General features: G+C 41.1%; 1 protein-coding gene across 1 annotated transcript in view; it reads left to right on the forward strand.

The window, feature by feature from the left end:
- Window positions 1-22,214, forward strand: part of LOC115025079 (thyroid hormone receptor alpha-like) — a 139,333-nt gene that overhangs the window by 82,411 nt on the left and 34,708 nt on the right. The window contains 1 exon segment of the mRNA XM_029457130.1: window positions 17,579-17,938. Coding sequence (XP_029312990.1) covers window positions 17,883-17,938 — 56 coding nt within the window. The 5' untranslated portion in view covers window positions 17,579-17,882.

Raw genomic sequence — 22,214 nt, forward strand, 5'->3', positions numbered from 1 at the left:
AAAAGTTGCTTCAATCTTTTCCCAAATTCATTGGATGAGTCAGATTTCTTCCAATCTAAGGACATAAAGGATGTCTCTGATCCTGTGGGTGTGAGAGGGAGATACAGTAGATTAGCCGGTAGAGCTCGGACAGTATGGCTCACAACATTTACAAATATTTGGCTTTTATGGCTCTCCCAGTCAAAAAGGTTCCCAACCCCTGCAGCAGGGTAACAAAAGCTTAAGATGTCTTCTTTGGATGTAGAGAGTGAAGGCAATGAAGGTAGGACCCCCAAACAAGAGAGCATTTGGTTCTACTTTCCCCCAGTCGTCTCTGATAGGGTATTACAACCGTTTTTGCTTGTTGTAATTCTTTCTGCTTATGCTGGCCTTTAAAGATCCCTTCCTTATATGGAGTGGTGTACATGTAAGTGATGGGGAACACAATCCACAGGCCTCGTTCTCTGCAGTAACACATTTAAAGTTGATCTGACGGTAATTTGAGGCTATAATTCCCTCTTTTTGTTGTCCCTCTGCTGCAGCTCAACGAGGCGGTAACACAAAGAGGGAGTTCTATCAAAAATACTTAAAGGTACACTCTTAAACTGCTGAAGCTACATATTACATAATCTTTATAATATGTTTTTTCACCATCGAGGTCTGTGGATGTGATCTCCTCCAATGTCTTTTATTGGCCAGTATGAACAGGAGGAGTTGCAGACACATTTTGTCTCGTCACAATACTGGATTCATAGAAAAAGACTAGAGACAAGAAGTCTTGTCTCCTGCCTGCTTTTCTCACTTTCCATATTAATTAGTTTGGAAAACACCAGTGCGTTACTGCCTCATACTAGCCCAGTGTGAGAAAATACATGTGTTGGTCAGCAATGACTTTCTTTCATGGTATAGAATAATTGGTTTCAGCTAACTGATCCATTGTTTAGTCTGTTAGATGTCTAAAAATGGTCCAATGTTTGGTGTTTTTGCTTGATTTTATTAATGATTAATTGATTATCCAAATAGTTGTCGATTAATTTTATCTCAATTGACTAATTGGTTCAGCGCTTTTTGCAGATGTTTTTTATGACCGCGATAATCTGGCACACAAAAAAGGAAGTAAGCAGTGTACTACAGTTTCTAGGGCTGTCAGAAAGTCTTTGTCGACTAATCGAATTGTTGATTTGAATTGACAGATCTGTAAAACTGAGTTTCTCCACAAAGAATCATGCAAAAGGAAAGATCTACATATGAACTTGTTGACATGCTGTTGACTCTAACATTCAAGCTCCAGCCCTTCTAAATAAGCCTTGAAGAGTAAAAGTTGTGGTTGATTCCAGTGAAAATAATCAATATTTAAACTTCCTTCTAGAAAAAGTACATTTAATAAGAAACATGGTTCAACAAGAAAAGGTGGCCTCTAAATAAAGGTGTAGGGTTAAATTATTATTTGCACCTGTTCACCCAGACAGTTGATTTCCTGTGAAGTTGAGACACTGCATTCCTTCCCCTATTGTGCATATGCATGTGCACGCCTGCATGCACACGTATCTGCTGGAAACCAAACGTATACCGATCATGGTGTGAAGTCAGCCATGCAGACGCACCATCTCTGTCTTCTTTGTTCCTCTCCGTTCTAACGTCCTCTTGTGGCTCCTTGATTGAGAGGAGCCTGTGGGTAAGAGCATGCAGGGGTCAGCGGGCTAGACTGACGCTGAGCTGAATAGTTATATAGTGCGTGTTTGTATACGTGTGTGTGTGTGTGTGTGTGTGTGTGTGTGTTGGGTGCACTTAGTTCTTCAATGGCCTTAAAAAGCCTGCAGTGGAGCAGTGAACTTATGCGCACTGAGCCCCTCTGACCATTCCTTGTCCGTGCATTGAACCCTTACAGTATGTCTGGCCGTGTTTTTGCACAGAGTTTGTCTGCGTTTAATGCGTGTTGGCGCCTGCACAATTTAATGTATGTGCTACAGGAACGTTTGAGGTTATGTTTGTGTATGTTGCTCTATTTTGAACACCGGTTGTGTGAAGTTTAAAAGAGCCTCGTTGCCATCTGTTTTCCATAACGGCTGTTCTGGATCTGGTCGAACAGGACCGTCCCGCTATAGTTCTTCCTCATTCTTGGCCCCGGTGTGCAGCACATATGTGCAGCGCTGGCTTCCCCCTCGAGGGAATTAACTGCTCAGACAAGAACTATCAAAACGCACTTAATGTTTATTTTTTCCAAGAGGCTTCTCATCCACTATACATACAACAAAATATTAAAACCAGACATTTGCCTTAGTTGCAATTTTGTCTTACCAGTTTTTCCTTTCCATCCAGACAGCGCTCATTTTTTACATTATGGCACATTTTCTTTTCCACGTCTACTTACTTTTCTTCCATAAATTTCAATTTTGACCTTCAGTGGAACTTTTACAAACCTATGTAACTTTGCTGAACTGACAATAACAGGATATTGTAAATGCTAAATCTAAGTAAGGACAGAAGAGTCATTAAGTCAGCAAACGTTTGCTAACATTAGCCGCCCAAAGCTACAGGTCATACCAAACCATAGCATAGCAGTAAAACCCCTGAGCATATTAAATCGGGCAGAGGTATGTTTCATATAAGTGAAACTTTTCATTTGTTGGAGGAAGATTTTGTTTATGAATAATTCACAGCAAGCTTGTAATTAAAGGATAACAATCTCATGGCAAGAGTTTGGTTTCATGTAAAGCATACAAAGCATATTATATCCCATTTCTGCATACATATTGTGATATTAATTGAGCCTAGTGTGGAACCTTTAACAATCATCACTTTTATCATATTTCTGCATCGACCACTCTTTGTTTCCACACTCCACTACCGTGATGCCTGACATTTGGATAATACAATAAATGAGCTCGATACCAGACTATATGTAATTGTCTTGTTAAGCCTTCAAAATATTTCCGGTATTTCAAAACCGGAGAAGAAATCAAATGAGAAATGTAAAAGGCCTTGGCGGACTGTCGAATGTGATGTCAAAAGCTGAATTGACACCCACACAGATTCAAGTGTTTGTGTGCCTCCACCTCAAGGAGCGTTATCAACACACGGATGCTTCTGTGTTGAAGGGTTAGGGTTAGGCTAAACATCCAGGCTAACCCTAACCCCCCCCCCTCACACTCTCAAAATGTGTTTTCCTTGTTGTTGCCTCACCTGGATGTTTGAGCTTCACTGCAGAATGATGTACGCGTGGAGTTTAAAGGCTGGAATGCTGTTTTCACATTATTCTGCTGGAGGGGGAAACGTTTCTCTGCGCTCACCCTAACTCTGAGAACACATGGACGCGAAGGTTTTTGTGACATCACAATTAGCTGTGAGGCCACTCGTGGTGTGACGTGGCAACTTGAAACCTCCAGCGCACAATACCGTACACTGAGCATGGACTCTCTGGTAAGGGAGGAGGAGTAGTGTATGTCCTTTTAGGAATTTTTAGCTCAAACCTTTTTTTTGTAAAAGAACAAACACATTATGCAAAGCAGAGTATTGTTATGTCTTAAAACTTGTCTGGAGGGGATCTTTAACAAAAGCAGTGTGGTTCACTTTGTGCTTTGCAAAACCAACCCTACATAATCTAAATCTACAGACGGCTAAATATACAGTGTGCACATTCACATAAATTCTACACAATCTCTGCCATATAGCTCCAACGCCCTTTTGTTATTGAGGCTACTCCAATATTACGCAGATTCTAACCCACCAAGGCAAAAATACAAAGCGGAGGTGACGGTGACGGGTCGCTGACAGCCCGTCCTGCCCTTTGCCTCTTCCTCCTAACGTCTGAGGATGCAGTGCGGCTTGGTTCCTTCAATCATTGCCACATGTGCTTTATTTCATTTTATCTTGGAGTCGTTCAATTGTAAAAAAATAATACGTGCATGAATAAAAGATGCGGTCGTAGTCCTCACTTTCTTTATTGATTTCCTTATTTTCGCGTCATGCGCACAAAGTGCCCAACCCTCATGGCTTTAAAAACATCACAAATACAGTTGCAGCCTTTACGTTTCTTTATTATTGTAGAAAGATATTTTAGCGCTCGCTAGTCTTTAACAAAATGTTCTGTTCAAGGTTGCTACAAAAGAAGGTTTCCTTCCTGAAGCAGAAGTGTGTTCAGTGAGGACATCCCTTATGTCCTTGTAAACAGGACAATAACCCACAAAGTGAACCTCAATCTCAGTTTCACCGAGCTCACACACAACAAACAAAGCGTGTCCTCCCTCAGAGTGGCATTACAGTGGCATTAAAGCTCTGGCTCATGCTGATGTTCCTGAGTATCTCTGAGTATCTTTGTCTTGGTTTGAATTATACTTCACATAAAGTTCTACAATGTAGTTATTCTTAGTGTGACCATTGGTTTGTACCTTTTGTTTACAGCATATAAAGTTTTTCTATTCTCAGGAACGCCTTGAGGGAATTTCTTCAAATTTGACACAGATGTGCACTTGAATGTAGGACAAATTGATCAGATGTTTGTGGTAAAAAGTCAAGGACACTGTGACCTTACATCTGTCCCATTGTCGTGGACGTGGTATCTCAGGTACACCTGGTGTGACCGTGTAACATATCGTATAGTTTAAGGGAAATTACTACTGTGATGATAGATGATATACCATCAGCACACACAGTCACACGCAGACTCGCTCCTGAGGCGGTCTCAAGACAGGTGGAGCCTGTCTGAACACATTTTCTGACGGAGTACACTGTGCTCCCTTCACTCTTTTTGCCCTTCCACCATTACTCTAAACTGTAATACAGACAAAGACTGGCAAAGATTCAAAGACATGTTCAGGCAGCAGAAAATTAATCCTGACATCCAACACATTTTGTATCTCTTTTCTGTGTCTCTTCTCTAACACACACACACTCACCTACACAACCTAGACATGTGATGTATAGACTGCCACATGGACACCATTTCCCTCAGGTTCTTTAGTCAAATGCTCTAGGAGCAAACTGAGGATGAACTCATACACACCACAGAAAAACATCTCTCTCATGAACATACAGTGCTGTGTCTGTTGCCTTGGGACTCAATTTGTATGTGTTCTGTCTTTGTGTGTGTGTGTGTGTGTCCATCCATGGAAAGAAAACAAGGAGAAAGCATGAAAAAGATGAAATGATTGAGCAACTTTTTCATACTTTTCCTCAGGGTTGTTTGCAATAAAAAGTTTGACAGCCTTGGCTCTCGCGCCTCGTTTCACCGCTTCCTCTTCTTCTCTTTCGCCACTCGACTATTTTGTTCTGTTTCTTAACACCGTCTTGCGTTTATGAGTCAAAATACTGTCAACTGCCCGTCCTCTTGATGTACTCTGACGTTTTTCAGACAATAAGTGCATTTCTGAACAGTATGGAGTCTGTTTTGGACGCCGCGCGTGTACAGCACCTGATTGGCCAAGCGTGTGTAAATGCTAGCCTGTGTTACCGTTCACATGTGGGCAGCTGAACCGTGTGTGTCTGTTGTGTAGGACGAGGCCGTGGCACTAATCAGACCCAGGACCACACAGGCACTCGGGTGGGAGTTTGGGGCCCATGGCCATTAGTACCCGAACCAGACTCTCTGCCAAAATCCACCTTCCAGTCTGCCGGCTCCACCTTTTGGGCCCCGCTAAGTTTTCCTCTTCCTTTGCCACCTTCTCCTCTTTCATAGACTGCTGCATCCAGTCAGGAAAAGATGGAGATTATAGTGTGAGGGGGGTGTAGTAATGACTCTGGGGCCTCACCAGGCCTTGTAGGCTTCATTACACCCCTGGGTGGGAGGGATTGGTGTTGGGGGGTGCATGTAAGAAATTACCATGTTGGTCCTTTGTGTGTGTCTGTGGTCTCTTTACAGTATGTGTTTTATTGCTCATTACAGAGGTGGCTGAGATGTGGAGATGAATGGAAAGGCCTGAGGGGGTGGAGGAAGGTGACATGGGGTATGGTGTGTGTGTGTGTGTGTGTGTGTGTGTGTGTGTGTGTGTGTGTGTGTGTGTGTGTGTGTGTGCCTGCGTGTAGCTTTGTGCACATATGTGTCTTAAAAAACGTTTGTATCTACATGCAAGTACAGTATGGTGCTTGTACTGTAAAATGAACAGATAATACCAGTAATCCTTTGTGATCACATGATGAGTCTGTGTGAAAAAAACACACACAACGCTTTTTCATCATTTGTCTTGTGGACAGAATGGAAAAGATAGACATTTGTGCTGTGATCACAAAATACACTCAGTATTAGCTGCTTACAATGACGCTGACATTGTTAAAGTAATTGTGAATTAAAATAATGTTTAAACTTTAAACTGGTCATACACCACTACCTGCCCAATAATGGGGAAAAAACTGTCATAGAAACTCAGAAAGTCGGAAATTGATTTTCAATTCAGATTTTGTCATGCAAAATGCTTTTAGGTCTGTTGTGTTCAGGCTGCTTTGCAATAATACAGAAAGGTTTTGCTAATATTGTTAGTGCGACATGAAAATATGAACAAACAAAGCAGAGAAAAATGTATAAGAAGATGCTGAAGTTAAAGTAACGGCAATTAATTATGCAAAGAATATGTGGGGGAAATGGTGTCCACACGTCTAGTAGACCGTCAGGACGCCTTTACTAGAGGCTACTCCCTTGACATGTGTCCTCTTTAACTGGGACACACTTGACCTAAATAACTGACAAACATATATTTGTGCCTGTAATCTGGCTACTAAACCTCTGGAACCACCTTGGACCTCCAAAGCCCGAGACGGAGACACGCAGACCTTTTTAAGTAAAGAAACCAGACGAGCTGCATCTTAATGTTTCTCTCCCCACTGAGCTCACACTGGCTCCCCCTCAAACACGTCCCAATTTGTTCAGGCTTTGCTATTTTGCTTTATACATTTGCACATATTTATTTATGTCATTTTTATTTTTGCCGTTGTTTGTACGCCTGACTCAAGTCTGGTTTGTTTTATTTGAGCTGAGGTTGGTGCCTGGATCCCAGCCCTGTTTGTAAACTCCAAGGAACTAAGTGTGCGACACACACACACACACACACACACACACACACACACACACACACACACACACACACACACCATACTCTCTGCCAGGCTTATATAGTGCAAAATTACATGTTCACACACACATGCAAACGATTGCTGATGTTTCACAACCAATTTGGGAAAATAAAATCTGTGAATCCTGTTTCTAGATATGCAACAAACTAACTCCTTTATAATCAAATGCTCATATGTACTTAATACAATGGCTAAGATGATGTATTTATTCAGTGTGTTAAGTGTAAGATAAAAAAAAACATAATCTCTAAAAAAGAACATTTGTGAGAAAATATATGAAAGTCTGATAAAAGCAAAGAATACTGAAAAGAATTATCAGAAAACTGCAAATTGTGAACTTAATATCACTGAAGTCAATACGATGTTAAAGCTGATACAGTTCCTGTCGGGGAAACCTCCATGGGGTTAAACCTGAGGCTTTCCCTTTATTTGCAAATCTCTATAGTTGTTTTTTGTGTATTTTACCCGAAAATAACGTTTTTATTTAGTGTTTTTTGGGGTGAAAACAAACATGTAGCATCTTTTTTTAAATCACTCATTCAATAGGACACATAAAGTGTTCTTTAAATGAAAATATTCGTTTTTGATAAACCTCTCCTTGCTGTGACTTTTTGGGGGGTTTCCCTGTGGCTCCACCTTTAATGTGGGAAAAGGAGACCTCTCTCCAGGATGTTGGCATGGTAACAGCAACTGTGTGTGTGTGTGTGTGTGTGTGTGTGTGTGTGTGTGTGTGTGTGCATGTTTGCAGCAGAGAGATGCAGGGAGGGAAACAGGAGGAAGGCCAAAGCAGAGTGATTGCCCAGATTGCTGGCACAGATGGACAAAGTTACCCATGCAGTCACCGCCTGCATTAGTAACTTAGTTGTATTCACACACACACACACACACACACACACACACACACACACACACACACACACACACACACACACACACACACAGTGGCACTGCAGGTTAGGCTCAGGGCCCACACACACACATCCTCTCCTCTGGCCTGCTTTGTTGGCTTTGCCAGCTCAATCTGACTAATGTTGGATGCACGTGAGTACACACCAACACATATTAAAAAAAAGTAATACAAAAACACACACACACATACACACACTGAAAATTGAATTCCCTACTCTGCTGCTAGCCCATCTAATTATACCACCTGCACATGCTGAAACACACGCACACACATTCACACATTTCTCAAAATGAAATTGGGCATGACTGCTGCCTGCAAACATGTGTACCCACAATGCAACAGAACCTGCAAGTGTGTGTGTGTGCGTGTGTGTGCATACATTGCAGGTTTAGAGACTGACCTTTAAATTAGGGAAATCTTCAGCCTAAATCAGCACTTTTTAACTTGGATCCTGCATGTATTACTATTTAGGAGAGCTTCCTTTTCATTAATCTTTTGCTAGCTAGTATTGAGGCTGATGTAATGTAATGGCAGTGGCTGTCTACATGTTGAAACTGTACAACCGCCTCCTTATTAAAGACCCTTAAATGCCCCATAACGCTTTATCCTCCAAAGCCTTCAGCAGTAATCTTAAAATCTCTTTTCGTCTGTGCTGTCTTGTTACAATGAGACACTTCCATAAGCTGTGAGGAAATGAACACGTGTGGGGAAGTGGACTTCTCCAGGAAAACAATCGAGATAAGCACACACAGCAACAGCGTCCAACAGTTTCACACTGTGCAATTTTTCTTAAGGTGGTCTTAGGAGGAAATGTGAGGCAGGAGAAACAGATGAATGTGTGTTTGGGAGAGTTAGGTAGAAAGAGTACAGGGTTAGCTGAGAAATACACACTGGCCACGATCTACAGATAATTTGATCTGTCAAAAAGAAAATCTTCATCTTCCGCCCTTTGGAGGTTTCGGGCTCTGCAGCATTCGTGGGACCACCTTAAGAAGGGGGGGGGAAAAGCAAAACTGCAAGTGGAGAAAAAGACAAGAAGTGAAAAAAAACAGAAGTGAGCTGGATTTGTTTTCCAAACGCAGTCACATTCTTGGCAGTGCCTTAGCTTGTCCTTGCCAAAGGAGGGTGGGAAGAGGAGGGATGAGAGAGGTGGAGAGAGAGGACAAAGTGGACGTGGGAGAGAGAAAGAGCAGATTGTTTTTCTTTTTTGCTCACTGCCCTGTGCCATAAAAGTGAATATGTTAACAATATTTATAGGACTAGATGTACTTTAATCTTCCGCCTTGGCTCACATTGCCCATACGCAGACACATCTTTTTCCATATGCATAGGTCCTTGTTAAAGAATACATTGCCTCATTTAGCGCTTGCTGACTAAATGTACTATGTTTTGTTTGGTTGATTGCACAAACCAGTCACATAATGTCCACGTGTACGTCTCCGACTCCGGTCTGTCTGTCTGTATATAAGCCTTTAAAAGTAAACCCAGTATACTGATGCAGTAACTAATTGATGGTTGCAATCATTTGTAAAATACCAAACATTTGCTGATTCCAGGTTCCTAAATGTGGAGATGTTCAGTTTTTCTCAGCTTTATATCAGAAACTGAATGTGTCTGGGTTGGTTGAACAAAACAAGGAATTACCACCTTCAGCTCTGGAAACTTGTGATGGACATTTATCATCAGTTTCTGAAAAAAATAATCACTAAAGGAGATGCAATGGAAACCAAACAGAAAAAAGACACTGATGGGGTGCACGAAACATCTGTTGCATTTACGTCAGCCTGTCATGAGGTTACTCGTTAACATTTACATGTCGTCTGCTGTCATGGGACATAAAAAGAGTAAGAATGAGCCACTTTGTAATGCTGTGAGGGTAGAAGGAGAGGCTGGCAGCATCGTTAGTGAGTTAGCCCTGCAAGTATGCAGATGTCTTGTGTGAATTTATGTCTTCGACTGCTCATCTGTGCCAGGCGCCAGCCAGCTCCGCCTCGCTGTGCCACTGGCCTTCCCCTTAAACAGCTACTGGTGATGATAGTAAAGGTGCTGCTAACGCTGCCAGTGGTGCTGCTCAGTGATGGAAAACTGGTGTCACTGGGCAACTGCTGGTTGTGAATGTCTGTTCAGGATAGAGGAAGGTTTAAAAAGAGCTCCAGTCTCATCTTTGCGTATCCGACTGACTTTCTTCAGACTCTGCTTCCCTCTTTCAAAGTCTTCATCTCTGCCTCTGGGGCTTTGTTGCAATCATGGATGGATTATGAAACAATGAGACCCTGCATAGGCACAGACATATAAAAGGCCCCCCCCACCCCTCCTACATAGGAGCAAGACATCCACACTGAAAGAGATGCGTCATTTGTACTCGTTTTATGTCACTTTGTGGCCATTTTGTCTTCTCTATATAGTTGTTTTCCAACCTTCTTTGTACTTGTTGTACATCCCTTGCTAGTTCTCTTTGTGGCCATTTTGTAATTTTGCGTCTTTATATAGTTGTTTTCTTCCTTTCTTTGTAGTCATTTTGCATCCCTTGGTAGTTGTTTTGTGTCTCTATGTGGTAGTTTTGCATTTTGTTCTGGTTATTTTGAGTCTTTTCGTTCAGCAATCCATCCATAGTTGCAATGTTGACGTCGCACAAGCAATTTTGGCACGATGTGAACAGTGCAGAAGTAATAGAACTGTCTGAGAGGTTCTGCTCATCCACAGCTTTTGTTTTACAAGCCTTATCCTCGTCATCATCATCATCATCATCATCATCAGTTTGAAAAGTGGCAACCACAGAGCCAAAAAAAGCGAGGTGAAGACAGCCAGAGAAGTGGTGAAGTAAAATCTGTAAAATCTAAAAATAAAAAGAGAGAACAAAAACAGGGGTGAAAGAAAAGGACCGATAAGGCAGTGTGGTTGTTGGCGACAGAATAAGAGAAACAGCAATGGCTACAATAATTACATTACTTTGCCATGTGTCACTGTCTACCCAGTATGTCCCTTGTGTCCTTGGCTGATACACCCGTATCTATATGCACACCCAAACACATACTGTACATGCAAACAGAATAACATACTGTCACCAGCAGAGTCAGGGTAGGACACTGTGTTCCCATTTTCAGCACTGTGGGATTTAATGCATGTACTATATAAAGACGTATAGATACACAGGGACACAAACGCCCCGCTCTTACATACCAAGCTAAAGCACGTGTCCAAATGTAAAGGAACTATTATTTACTTGTTCCACATCTAAATTTAGGATACATAAGAGGAACAGCGAGTGCTGCTGATCATAGCTTGAAAGCTTGTGTTGTCAAATTAGGTCAAAGTTCAAACGGCTTGAAACCAGAGATTCATGTTTTGCCATTTTTCTCAAGCAGTTTCCTGCGCCGGTCAGAGCAAGCTGCTGATTCAAGTGCTATTTCTCCCACCATAATAAATAAATGGACGTATGCAGCTTCAGAGTTTGTATTCTTGTCCTTCACCTGACAAGGCATGAAGTCCCTAAATCACCACTTGTTTCTCTATGCATTTAAGTTAATATTTTAGTGTATGCAGACGCAGTGTATGTGACCACAAGGTCACATTCTAAAAATGTATGTAAAGATAGCATTTAGTTACTTTGCTTTGCTATTAGCACCTATTAATAACCCCCATAACAGTAATTAGCCTGGCAAGCCAGCAAACAGAGGCAGAGGAGCATGAAACGTGATCTGTTTGCCTTTGACTACTTGAGACCCTGGGGTACTAACTAACACCAGCCTCCCCCATCTACACCTCCATTTCTTCCACCATCAGACTGCGTGCGCCACATCAACAACTCTGCTTGTCCCTGTTCCTTTACTTAACCACTAATTGGTCAGGCCACCCTTGGGAGTCTGGAGCACTGACCCCACGTCTGCTGTCATGGTGTGAATTTTAACAAGGGTCCTCATCAGGAACCTAAGGGCTAAAACCATCATCTTCCACTGAGCTTGCATGATACCTGCTACTCTCTTATCCTTCTGTATTCATGGGGAAAGACACGTGAATATCCTGTAATAGAAGTGAACATGTTTAACATGAAAGTGCTTTTCAGTGTACCAAAGAAATTGGCACATCTGAGCTGACTTGGGATCTGCTGCATGCCAGAACATGCGAGCAGCTGCAAGAAGCATGTAGTAGCCTTAACAGGTGTCCTGTGGACTGGCTGCCCCCCCCTTAAAGCTGAGGATGAAAGTGCAGTTTCTCAGCCAAATTAAACTTCATGTTTCTTTCCAAATTGGTATATGACTGACATTTAAAGGAGACGTGCAGAGGGGGGGAAAGGAGATATTGACATTTACAGTCACTGCACTGAAGCAATTAGCAAATAAAAGTAAAGGAAGGCTTCACCCACAAAATGACCATTTCTATATTAATTGCTCGCCCTGTGTTACCTTAACTTCTTGAGAAAGGCCACGCCTCCAAGGTGAACGAATAATTTTAAAAATGGAGAAACTTCTTGCATGTGTGTGGGAAGTAGCTGACATACGATGGATACATGAGACTTGGGTTATAGTGCGCGAGTAGTGTGAGAGTTTGTAAACGGATGTTTTGATAAAGTGTTGCTGCTGACTGATGAGCCATCCGTGTTTCTTTGGTTTTCAGACAATTTAAATGTACGATTATGCTGAAAATCTGATTCCAATACGTTGATGAGTTGTGTGTAGGTTATGTTGAAGCCTCTGTGTGTGTGTGTGTGTGTGTATGTGATAAGTGTGTATGAGAGTAGTGACTAGAACTAAGTTTAATCTTATTTATATGTTTCTTTTGCAACCTTTCATTAATTATGCATCTTTTGCAACCTTTCATTAATTATGCAGCATGCATCCAAGGCTACAAACATGCAAACTATGTCACATCCTTGAAATGTAAATTATGCTAATGCAAAACTTCCTAATGCTGATCTTCTAACAAACACAAGAGCAAAGAAAACATACCTTTCATAGATGCTCTTCATTCCCCATACTCGTTCTGCTAATGGTGTCAGTACTACAGATCACACACACACACACACTATCAAAGTGACTCTAATGCATTTCATTTGACTGGAAGATAATTCGGTGACACATTTCTTTAATTATACTTTGAATTGATATCTGTACATCAAAAATACATCCCTAGTGTCCTTGAACGTAGTGATTTCTTCCCGGTGTAGATCTACATTTCACATTGGCAGGCTGTAGCTTCGTACTGAAGGATTCAGACACTCCTCTTGTTCTCAGAGGGACATCGATCCTTTTGGCCCTGGAACGGAGGAGAAAGAGAGCGGGTCATGTTTAATTAATTCTTAGTTTCTCCAGGCATCAATGTGCATTCACTAGTTATTCTTTTGATACATTTTAGAGACTGTATTTCAGAGCATGCAATTAAAGGTGAACCCTGCCTGAGGGGAAAATGCCAGTTTTTGTAGGCCCAATTAAAATTTGGAAGGCTCTCTGGAAGAGAAGAGAATCAAGGTGAATGTGGCGGAGACATGCGAGTTGCAGTGTGTGTGCGCGGGTGTGCGCGCACTACAAAGGAACAGTTTTTGTAGGAAACCTGAGAACTTACATGTTGGAATTTCTTTTTTACAGAAAATGTCACATTTTCCAAGTCAACATTTGATCATGAAGTCCTAATTAGATTTTTTATAAATCTGCAGAAATGCAATTGTATTCATTTAAAATGACAACTACAGCACAGCACAGTAGAGTGAAGGAGTCTGAATACTAACATATGACCTTTAATGTTCTATATTATATTCTATATCTATATTTGTCTGTATGCTTGTGCCCTTCATACTGTACATTTATGTGAGTGTTACCTTAGCTACGGTGCTCCTAGGCGCATCAAAATATGTCCTAATAAGTTCAATGTGGCGGTGTTGCCATCCTTGAAGCTTCAAAGCATCTCGGCTGCCATTAGAAGGTTATCCAGGAACACGTTCCACTAAAACCATTCATCACCTATTTCTGTAGGAATCACATGTTATTTCACAGGACTTGTCCCCTGATACGATCACAGCACGATACGCTGCATATTCACACTTTATTGCTCATTGACGTGCACAGACCATAAATGGTTGTAAAATGAATCCTAACTGATAGTGGACAATCCCAGACATTTATCTATGTATGTACATTCGTGCTTAAGAGCAGCTGAACGTCCTAAATCTGCCTTTTGACACGCCCTGTTCTCTTCCTGTTATTCATCTTCTAACTCTGATAAGTGGGTTTATTTTGTCTCCACTCCACCAATGACCTAAATCAAGTCTTTTATGCACCTTTCATCAACTTTGCCTCCTCGCTCTCCAAAAAATACTGTATATTATCTCAATTTTACTTTAGTCTCTTTCTTTCTTTCTCACTTTCACTCCTTATCTCCTCCCTTTCGATCCGTCTTTCCTCAGCTCAAAGTATGCTGTGTAATCTTTTCCGCCCCAGACCACTTGACAAACTGTATTTACATGCCCCGACCTTGGATACATGAGATATAAATGTAAGCATAACTTCCCGGGTGGGAGCAAAGGGGAATGAGTACATACAAGGACACAGTAGGAGGTGCACTGTATGGCCTGCAGAGAGGGGGGGAGGGGGGGGAGGAGGGTATTACAGAGATTTATCACACTACTTGTGTTTGTTTTCTTTTTCACTAGGAAACGGGAAGCTAGATAGCCTACCTTGCTAGCTTCCACTTTACGAGTGGAAGAAATCTTTACAGCACGTCTGGTATGCTGAAAATAAAAAACAAAACCAACACCATGCAAGCTTGTTGAAAAAGGTCTCGTATCAACATTCGTAGGTCTATGATGTGCTCTACAGTGGCAACAATTAGTCAACTAAGAGCTATAGAAACAATGATCGCCAATTAATAAAGACATACTTTATGCATATTTATTATATCCTTCTACAGTAAATCTCTTTGGGGTTTGGACTGACAAAACAAGACATTTAAAGACATCATCTGAGACTTTGAGAAACCGGGGTTGGACACTTTTCACCTTTTTCTGACATTTTATAGAGCAAAAGGATTAATCGATGAATCTAGAAAATAAAGAATCGATAATGAAAATGTTAGTTGCAGCCCTAATGTTCAGCAGTCAGGAGTGCAGGAGTTCAGCACGACTCTCAGAGCTCAGTAAACTGGACCAATGGGAAACACCCAACCACAGGCTCCATAATGTCCATAATGTATCCATAAATATGTCCACAAACAAATCTAAAAAAAGAAAATATAACGTGCACAATAGCTGCAGTATTGTTAGAGTTTATCCACAAAAGAGTTAGGAAGAGAAGTTTCAGCTCAACCTTAATGTATAAAAGGAGGCCCACCTGAGCCTGCTGTGGCTGCACATCCTGCCTCAGAGATGAACCCTCGGGCCATAAAAGATGTTTTTCTTGCTAATGTTGACAAATGAATTTCAGTTGCTCACCAAACAATGAGCCCTCTTCATTGCCAGTCCTCTCTGTCCCAGTGTGATAAACAACTACTTGCTTGTGCTACAAACAACAACACTGAGGCCAGGGCCACTTGAAGCACACTCCATTAGTGGAAATTCTCTGGGGTTTATGTCATTACTGTCCTATTTACCATCACACCACAGATAGTCCTGCTGGGGTCAGAGTGACAGCTTGACCTTTTTTCACAACAATGAACGAAGTGTCGCTGATTCGTTTGTGTTTGCACCATATTTATGTGTGTGCTTGGGAAATAGTGTTGGTTTTTACAATGACTGAGGTTCTTCCCAATAGAAGCATAATAAAGGGGCATATTGTTGTTGCAGAGGTGTCTGGTTTATGTTTGAGATGGCAATCAGCTGATGTTAATGTTTCAACGTGCAGCATCTTCTCTAATATAATTCAGATCTCATGACAACATGGAAAACATGGTTTTAGAGAGTTCACCCTCCACATCCCCCTCATTTCACGTCATACAATTTCACCCACATCCTTGGTGTCCCTATGTCTGGCAGAGCTGCGTTTCTTATCTTGACCTTTTCGATGAGTCGTAAATAAATATGTTCTGGCATTTATAGGTCTATTAACACTGTGAAGGTTGCTGCACTTCACAAGGCTCACCCCGGAGTCCACTTTAAATCGGCTTATTTTTCTCTTCACTTGTAGATTCAGCAATGACACAGGATGTGGCACCATTTATTCAACAGATTAAGAGCGTGTTTAGTCAGTGCATTAAAGTCAATGCTGCTATCAGCTAATGAATCATTATGCCTTTCAATTACCTTTTCAAATACATGCGCAGGGTTTTTTATGAATCAAAAGGACCACCGCGCCGTGTCAATCAACAAAGCAGATTTTATTTATTGGGCTGCAACTACAATTGTTTTAATTATTAGTTAATCTGTTCATTATTTTACCAGAAAATAGTTATATCAACAACAAAACAAAAACAATAACTCAAGAGGAACTCTTGAAATGACTTGTTTGGTCTGACCAACAGTTTAGAAGATATTCAATTTATAGAATTCCTCCCATTTAAATAGCTAATGTTTTTTTGATAAATTACTTATATTGATAAAATAGCATGCTTTTTTTATGTTTACAATTCTTAAATTGTATTTTTGTTATTTCATTTAATAATATTTCTTTTTCTGAGATGCCATCAGTATCACAGAAGGTTTCGTGCTGTGAATCGGTCTATGACTCCAAAACAACTTCTTTACCTGCAGACAAAGGTTGTTTTGAATATGACCTGTAATCTCTCTATTAGCAGTAAAAGCAATTATAATATTATTCATGTCTAAGGACATTCTCATGCCCCTGTATCCCAATGGTCCGGATTAGGAATGCATTGAACCAGGGATTAGCGGACGAAAGAATAAAGCCTTCCTTTGACAACAGAGGAGGGCGGCAGGGGCAAAGGGATCAAGACCCTCTGAGTATTTACACACACACACACACACACACACACACACTCACTTTGACACAAACTCAGCTGCACATCCTAAAGCTACTTAACCCTGCGCAAGAGGTTACATTCCATAAGACGTTATCCAGGAGCTATCCAGCTGTAAATAAAGATGTTGCAGTTGAATTTGTAGCATTCAAAGGTGATAGTTCCCCCTTTGACCTCCAGGCCACCGTATCCACTTTAACTTGGTGTGTGACTCCTAGAAATCAGTCTGCTGCCAGGTGCACAAAGAAATGTGTTCTCTTTCTGACCCAGTTGTCTGTATCCATTCATGTCACGCCTTAAATGTGAAGGTGCCAGTTGGTGGTGTTTTTAAAATGTCTGGTACTGACCAGTTCTAGACGGAGCTCTCCCTCTCACTGACGCATCGCTTCATACAGTCATTGTGAGAATCCGTCGTTGTACCTTTTAAGATGAAAGCAAGATCTGAGCCTAACCTTTAGAGAATAAAGTTATAAGTATAATAATATTTAGTTAAAGCAGGAATATTTTATTGTAATTGAACAACCAGCATGTGAAACTTGCAAAGGCTGAGAGGTTGTGTGTCGAGGTATTTAAATAACTAAGTACTAAGAAAACCAAGAAATATTCACATTTAAAAAAAGTCAGAAACAGTGAATTTTAAAGAAAACATAAAAATGTAAATTTTCTGCCGATAAACTAACAGTTTCATCTCTGTGTGATCTGACCGTCTCCTTTGTTCTCTTCCAGATTGGATCTCACTCCACCCTCCGAATCCCTAAGACTGACATCCACCTCCATCCCCCAGGGCCTGCCGATTGACCTCCAACATCTTCCACATCTTTTGGTTTCACACCGAGCCAAACCGTACTAACCTCCCTTCGACTCCCTCTGGAGAACCCCCTACCCATCCTCCTGAAGAAAACAAAGCAGGGACGGGACCCTGTCATGTTTCACTGACGGACCCCTCCCAACCAGCGAATGACAAGTGTGCATTCGAGGGCGGGGCTTGCCTCAGTCTCTCATGATTGGCTGCTGGATGGAATTAAGGTGAATGGAACACGTGCCCAAGGAGCAGGACCCTAACCCATCAGAGGGAGAAGAGAAACAGTGAGTCGCACATTTAAGCTTTTTGAATGTCTTACTGTTTTTATCGATAAAACATTCTGATGCTTCCAGAACAAATTCTCCACTTCTTTAAAAAGGATTTCATGTTGGTCTGAGTAAAAAGTCAACTTATTTACTTTGTCTTTCCTGATGTAAGCAGACTCCTGAGCTGACCCAGGCATGGGCTCCTGTTATTGTGTAACAGTGTTACGTATGAAGGAGGTTTTCTGAGGACATTCAAAAGGGAATCTTTATTTTTCAGTCTGTCTTTTATCTTCTCAATCTTTCTCATGGCGCTCTATGTTTTACGTCTCTGGACCGTTTTTTTCCAGACAAGCTAAACAACAAAGCAGCCTCTTTTTCCTCGCCGCCAGTCTCTTCCTCTCGTCTGAATTGTTTTTCAGAGAACGAGCCTTAAAGCTACATCTGATCCCGACGCTCCTCCCCCTGCTCCTTCATTTCTTGAGAAGCAGAACCAGTAAGGCCGGCCCGAACACAAACAAACACAGCACTGTTTAAGCCCCTTCTCATAAATGAAAACATAATATTAGTGGAATGGAGCCTCTCTCATAGTGCTGCTGCGAGAGGAAGGGGCCCTTTGTGTGGAAGAGGCTTCTGGGTAAAGGAAAGCGTTGTTAGTTAATGTCAATCTGCTTCGGCTTTACAAGGGGTGTTTAGTTCATTTACAAAGTTCTGTGAAAGTTTTAGGGGACATCCCTTAAATTAGAAAGTTAATCTCACTTTCTGGGAATAACTAGAGTTGTAATTCAGATGACCTGTGTTGTCTGGAATAGGTTCATGGTAGCTTCTGTTTAATCAGTGCTTTAAGCTTTATTCATCATGCTGATAAGTTGTGCAGGAAGTAAACACTGAAAGGCGCAATTTGCCAAAAGCTTATTTATATTGCTGTCACAAATATCCCTTGTTGCTAATAAAATCATGAAAACGTTTAACATGTGCTTTAAATGCAGTCAAAAACAAAAGTTTTTAAGAGGTGTATCGCCTTGTTTATTTAGTTAAAAGACAAAGCACTTCTGTTTACGTCATGGTGTGTTTACCACTGAGCCAACATTAGACACAGGCCAAACCTTTTTCTCTCCGAACTCTTTTCTCTTTTCCAACAATATGTTTAGTTTTCAACATTTTATTATAAAAAAAAGAAACGCCATGTATGCATATTAATGATATCCAGTATGATAATAATATATACATATACATGCTATTTACATACATACGTATACACAACAAAAACTAAAAGCAACATTTGAATAAATATTATTTTACAGTTAAACTTTAATGTATGTAACACTATGAACGTACGTTATTAGTGCCATGTGGAGATACTAGCTGGCTGTCTAGAATGCAGCTCAGCTCCAGCGTGTCTCCATGTGCTGTATTACAAGCTTGTGTTAAGAAAGTCAATCCGGCAGAGCCTGCATAGATTCCTCAGCTAACATGAACACCTGTCAGGAGATTAACAGCTCTGCCACTGGGGGCCGGGGACAGTTGGTGCAGTCATGGATGTAGCAGTGCGCACACCGGCCTTTCTTTTTTATATCTCATATGTATGGCTGCAAGTATTCGATGCATCTCTGCTTGTGTCCCGACACCTGTAGCGAGTGGCGGCCACAGCGCTTTGCACCTCATGGCTAATTAAAAGCACAATGAATAAAGCTCTCGAGGTTTCAGACTGCAGTGGTGTGTTCGGCCTGACATTTTATTAAATCTCTGCCCCCCCCCCCCACTCCCGCATGTTGTCCCCCTTTTGTTTGAAACTGCTCCGGCTCTTTGAAGTGATGCTATGGTTACCGGCACGCAGACACGGAATAAAACACCTGTACCTACGGATTGAAGATTGTTTGATATGTACTCAATCGTTTTTATTACGTAAGAGTAAAATAATTCTCTGTCCGACAATCAAAACATTACAATAATATTATGTTTATATTGTCTTTCAGTTTCAGAGCTGCTGAAACCAGAGAGTTTGACGCTATTTTGTCTATTTTGCGTCATAAATAGGAGTGTAAGAAAATATTGGTACTCTTGAGTATTGTGATATTTTGTTTTCGATTCTCAAAAACATTTTTAATTAATAGTTTACATGCAAAGATTAGTGGCAGACAGAGTCTCAGATTGGACCAAAACTATCCCTGCATCATGATATGTTCATCATGTTGCTAGGTTCTTGCAAATACACCGCCCTATTTGGACAAGAACCTCCACTCAACTGTTCTATGTTCAAGTCTTTTGTAATATATTTGAAAAATAAGATATACACAGCCCTATTCATAAAGCCACTCATCTCGATGGCTCATTAAGATGCATAAATTGTTGTACAGTGTATGTCATGCTGGATTTAGTTCAAACGTGGATGTGTAGTTGCAACTTGCATCACTTCTAACATGTCACCACAGCTGATGCAAGGGGCTGCTTGCAGTGTGTTGCATTAACAGTCGCAAAGGCTTGCGCCATAGTTTGTGTGATAGTGTGTGTGTGTGTGTGTGTGTGTGTGTGTGTGTGTGTGTGTGTGTGTGTGTGTGTGGTTTTTCTGCATCCAGGAATCGTTTTTGTTGATGTGCTTCAAGATGCCGCTTGTTTGTATCCACCGCGGCCTCCAGTCAAACTTCAATGGGACCAGATCACAGCCCCATTACATTTTTTAAAATTATTTATTTATTGTATTTGTTTATTCAAGAGGGACACCAGAGTTAGATAGAACTAGATAGATCAGTCCCTCTGCAGACAAATTCAAAAAATAATTATGGCATCAAATGTTGTAAACCAGACAGAGGTACAGAGAATAAACATTGCATCATACAAACCTAAAAGCACTTTCCATTTAAAACATTACATCATACAAGAAAAGGAAACCGAATACTCTATGTTTAGTACTTTGTGGTGTAAACTACAGTTGGTAACATTTTGTCATATTTGCTGAATCTGTCACTGTGTCCTGACAGCGGTGCATACAACTGATAATCTGCGGGGAAAAATCTCCTCAGGAGCCTCTAACGCCGTGTCAATCGCTGCTTGTTAACTCCAATCCAAATGTCAAAGTGCGGTGCATATCGAATACGAATCAAGACTCAGTCACTGCATTGCCTATATCTCGCCTCAAATGTCTTCAGAAACATATTCTACTGTTTAGCTGAACAGCGAGAACTTTGGCTCCAGCCGGTGGGCGGTTCGTGGCGTTGGCTCGATTGTTTTCAACATGCTAAACAGTACATTAAAACATGTTAATGAACACATTTGAGTGCTGTCAAGTTTAGCACTTTGATAGCAGTTTCAATCACAGAAAAAGAAAAGACTAAGCTTTTGGTTATGCCGAGTGGCGTTTCAGTGCCTGATCCCTTGACATTGCAGGATGGCTGGGTCAATGAAAACAACAGCATGACTTCTTGGCCCCCTATATACCTCAGCGATATAACATTATTTTTAATGTCTGACCACCCAGGGAACAATGTCGAGTTTCATAAACGAACTTTGAACGAATACAAAGAAGGCAAAGCATTTAGACTGTTTGACTCTGGCTGGTTGAAACAAATATCTTTCAATCCTCTCGCAGAGTATTGCTTTTTGAAAGCAAAATGTTCTCATTCAATGAAAGTTTCCCATACGCCACATTCAGCATGGATCTGCGCAGTCAAGACAACTGGCGATATCATAAGTGCTTATTGCAGTTGTGTTGCAGGGTAAGCTATTATAAATATATACCTAACTTGTGTTTGTTAATTATTATAAAACTCAATATATAGAAAGTACATTTGTCAATATATAAATCAAGTAGATAGACTACATTCCCCAGGTCGAGTTCAGGATCAGGGAATTCATTTGGTGGTTGTCTTTGCATGAAATGGTGACTGCAAATCCGCAAAGATTTCTTGGGCTCCCAAGACTTCCCATTGTAATCCTGTGTCTTTACAGCTTTGGTCCATGCTAGCCTTCTATCTTTGTTCTTTAGTGCTGTTGGAAATGGAAATAGTTCGAACGGGGGCTTGGAGTCGCAATTTTTGCAATCGTGAAGCTCACAATGAGATTCTGTTCATTTATTTAGCTTTCTCCCACTGTTTGAACATCCTTTCACCACACAATGTCGGTGTCCAAATCCCATAACTAGAAGAGCGATGATTACACACTAAAAACTAGACAAATACAATGTAAGCACGCTTGAAAAATAAGCTAAGTAAAATGTAAACACGTAGAGAAGAAATCCAATATGGCGGCCCTTGTAGAGTTGGTGCTCACTTTTCTAGGCTTGCCACCCCAGCATGCATTG

This window comes from Cottoperca gobio, chromosome 19, assembly GCF_900634415.1.
Source record: "Cottoperca gobio chromosome 19, fCotGob3.1, whole genome shotgun sequence".
Taxonomy (NCBI): Eukaryota; Metazoa; Chordata; class Actinopteri; order Perciformes; family Bovichtidae; genus Cottoperca; species Cottoperca gobio.